Genomic DNA, 3903 nt, shown 5'->3' with positions numbered 1-3903 from the left:
TGTAATATATCATAATAATCTGAAAATAACTATAATTTTGGCCCTATTATATTTACATTACCAGAGTGAGATGACTTTAGTCTCATGAACAACATCAGCTAATTGTTATTTACTAACTAATCTTGAAATGGCTTTTCAGCACAGAAATGAGCCCAACAATCATGTTTTACAGTCCTGTGGTCTCAGCCTCAGACACTCAACAAATCAAAGTGATCTCATAAAAAAATTAATGAACATCCTTTTTCTCAGACAATGCTGTATGAAACGTTTCTTGCGGCTAGTATTATTGTTTCTAGGCAACCTGAGCAGCACAACGAAGGCCAGACCGTCCCATTTCACAAGCCTCTCACTTCTGCACTTCTCGTACTTCGTAGTACATGCTGTATGTAGTCCGTGAACTACGCGTACTACGAAGCGTGCGGTCGCTGGATTGGGACACAGCCACAGAGGGGGGAAAGGAATGGCACACAGGAGGAAGACACAGCTGAATCTAATTAGACTGGGAGAAAGCAAACCTGAAAACATGAACATAGAACCAAAAACACTAGACATAACACAAGGAAGGCACAGAGAACCAAAACCCTAAGAACATAAGATAATAATAATAATACTAATACTAAACACAAAACGCTGGGTCAAATGACCCAGGACCATTACACTTATCATACTTATTTTGTATTTGATGTATTTGTATTTTTTGTATTCTTCTTCTGCTATCTGAGGTAATGCACAAATTTTCCCGCTGGGGGATCAATAAATCTTATCTTAAATATTTATCTGGTTAAATTCAGTATGGTTCCGACAACAGTTTTCACAATAACATATATTAATGTATACTATATTATGTTTGTTGGGGGGGTGCGAGGGAGTGTTCGCCCAGGGCACCAAACAGACCCTGCTCAGAGGTCTGACGCTTTCTGGAAACAGTGACACGCAGCTGCGATGAGCTGCACACACCGCCTCTTTTAGCTCCTCCCACAGAGGGCAGGCTGTTGTTAAAGTTCTTAAATTCATCCTCATTTTCTTGTCGCTTCCTATTTTTTGGGGTGAGCGCACGGATATCTGTGACAGCAGGTGAATTTCACGAGGACAATATCTGCAATCACTTTGAAACAGGTTCGTTTGCACCTGAAATAGAACATGATAACTTGAACATTCATTTTGAAGCATTTTAACTCTTGACTTCTTTTTCCTTTCGTAGTTTAAATATTGTTGATGCTCAAAGCCATGCTTTGACCTACGACTTTCATCTGTCCCCTGACGGAGCTCCTAAATCAAACTACCCGTGTGTCACATTAATGTTCCCGAGTAAAAACTGTCTCGGACTCAAAACACCGTAGGCCTAATTGCTTTGCTACATGTAGATGCAGGCGGAGGTGCCTCGCTTCGAGTGCTTCACCAAGTCGAGCACACTTTGTTCGTGTATATCGATCGTTCAGTGCACATCATCACCGCTTCTTTGCTCTGTCCCGGGTTGTGCCAAAAAGTGATTGTCTGCCAAAAACTGATTTCCAGTGTTTCTGTGTATTTTTTATGTGTAATATCTTTACGTATGTTCGTAAATAGACTTCGGTGAACAGGGGATACAAAGGGGTTACATAAAGAATTAAAAAATTATCTGTTTTTTAAGTATCTTTACAACTTGTACTTACATTATAACCAATCCGGTCCTTTATCCCCACTTAAAATATTTTTACAGAACTATTGTAATATTTGCTGCCATTTCTGCTGTCCTGTTGGGCAACTTACTCTTACAAAATACATTTTTAATGTTAATGAGATTTTTTTTACTGCATAAATAAAGGTTATATAAAAGTCGCTGCCAAAAACTGATTGCGGCTTGTATCTTGTTACACGAATGTTGTTTGTGGCTCAAGATGACTTTATGTCATCCATAAGGGATGCATTTGACATATGTTTAACATATTATAGCCCAACAAGTTACTTATAGCACTTTAAATATGAGCAATCGCTTTTTGGCAAATACCGGAAATCAGTTTTTGGCAGACAATCACTTTTTGGCACAACACCGCAAAAGACCTGTGAGCCGCGTTCGCTGGACCGGTTAGCGGTGGGATATCTGAACTTTATCTCTCAGCTCAAAAACTAGCACTTTATGTACTTTGAAGTATATTTCATGGAGTATCTGTGATTTGGAGAGGTGGCCATCTGCTGTGTCCATTTTGGAGTGAGGGCAAAGGGCCAAAGATGAGGTCCAAAATCCATTTTTGGATGCTGGATCAAACCAGGTTAGCACTCTCATACCTGGGCTTTTCCTCCAGCTATAACAACAAGCTGAACCCGCCAGGCTGTCTCCCTCAGGGAGGCTCTGTCAAGTCCTGACCTCATCTCTAAGGCCGAGCCCAGCCACACTTCAGGGACCATAGCTGAGGGTGGGGATTGCCCCAATCAGTCTGTAAATCTCACTCCCCTCACTCGTGAACCTGACCCTGAGATATTTAAACTCCTCATCTCTGACCTCCTTAAAACAGCTTTTGATTGTTTCATTAATTAAATAATCAAAGCCGTGGATTCTCGGGTGTGAAGAGCTCAGTGAAATCTGCATCATGAAATGCAGGAACAGGACTCAGAGTTCCATAATAATAATTGTAATAATAGTAATAATAAAAATGATGATGATGATAATGATAATAATAATAAAAATGATGATGATGATGATGATGATGATGATGATGATAATAATAATAATGTGGATGGATGGAGCTGAGCTGTCTCATGTTATAAATCTGCGGCAGCGATTCTCAGACAGGCGTTAATGAAACTGTTTTCTTCTCAGGATGTCAAGCAGCACTCAGAAGCACCGAAACTTTGTCAGCGAGCCCATGGCAGGGAAACCGGTGACGGCGGTGCCAGGAATCGGACCTACTCTGGGGAGGGAGCTGAACAGGGAGGGCATCAGCAAGGTGCGCAAAACACCCACACACACAAAAAGCAGAATTTGGTTTTTGGACATGAACGACTTTAACGAACCATAAACGCCTGTGACAGGGGAGCACGCCTGTCACCTGATCCCAAACAGATTTCTGCATTTCACCTTCATGCTGTGTTTTTCTTACATTTATAGCGTACATATTTATAAATGCAGTTTGAACCTCTCTCTCACACAACATCAGTCTGACTTTTACTGTTTTTAACTTGATTTTTGCTATTCTTTGTTTTTATCCCTGTTGTAAATATATAATCATGTGAATTCCTGAACTCTCTCCTGAAGCTGTCAGAGGAGCTGATGTGTTTGTTCATGTGTGGTATTTTCTGTGTGTCAGACTTTAGGTTTTGTTTTCCTGCTTCGTGAACTTTGTCATAGGTTTCACTTTCCTCTGAAATGCCTCCTTTGTGCCTCACATCGGTCATATCCTGCTCCTGTTTGCACTTATTTCTCTCTCATGTATTCAGTTTTGTCTTGTCCTGTCCTGTAAACCAATCTTCTTGACTCCCTCAGTCTTCAGCCTCTGTTTGTCTCAGTGATTGTAAGTGGTCTTTACAGCTCAGCTTCCTTTTTAAAGCTGTATGATTGGATGGTGTGTTTCTCGTGTTTTTAGGCCTCTGGCCTCCTCGGTCAGTACCTGGTACGTAACCAAGACCCGCAGAGCTTCAATCAATGGGTCAAACGCAGCAGTGGAGCGAACGGTCACCAGGCCAACGCCTGCACCCAGGCTATGAAGGAGTGGACAGACAACAATCTGTGAGGACCCGCCCCCTTTACCTCAGAGGCACCTCTCAGCTGATCATGTGCTGAACATGAATAAAACATAAATAAAAGTTTGTGTGCCGGAGCTTCGTTTGTGTCTGTGACTCAGTGAGTGGATCTGTGTTTGTTAAAAACTTTGTTTTTAATGACTCGCTGGCACTGGCTCAGTCTAACAGACGCCTGCAAGATGATGC

The 3903-nt window shown here is 41.6% G+C and overlaps 1 protein-coding gene across 1 annotated transcript; it reads left to right on the top strand.

The window, feature by feature from the left end:
- Positions 1-984: 984 nt before the first annotated feature.
- Positions 985-3794, top strand: LOC102303567 (barrier-to-autointegration factor-like protein). The gene is made up of 3 exons (XM_005953479.3): positions 985-1116; positions 2798-2924; positions 3561-3794. The coding sequence occupies exons 2-3, from the start codon at positions 2799-2801 to the stop codon at positions 3705-3707; spliced, it is 273 nt and encodes a 90-aa protein (XP_005953541.1). The 5' UTR covers positions 985-1116; position 2798; the 3' UTR covers positions 3708-3794.
- The last annotated feature ends 109 nt before the right edge of the window (positions 3795-3903 follow it).

Source organism: Haplochromis burtoni, unplaced genomic scaffold, assembly GCF_018398535.1.
Source record: "Haplochromis burtoni strain Fernald_Lab_line unplaced genomic scaffold, NCSU_Asbu1 Contig_4458, whole genome shotgun sequence".
NCBI lineage: Eukaryota > Metazoa > Chordata > Actinopteri > Cichliformes > Cichlidae > Haplochromis > Haplochromis burtoni.
Note: the sequence above shows the minus strand (reverse complement) of the source record. Positions and strands in the feature narration are given on the sequence as shown.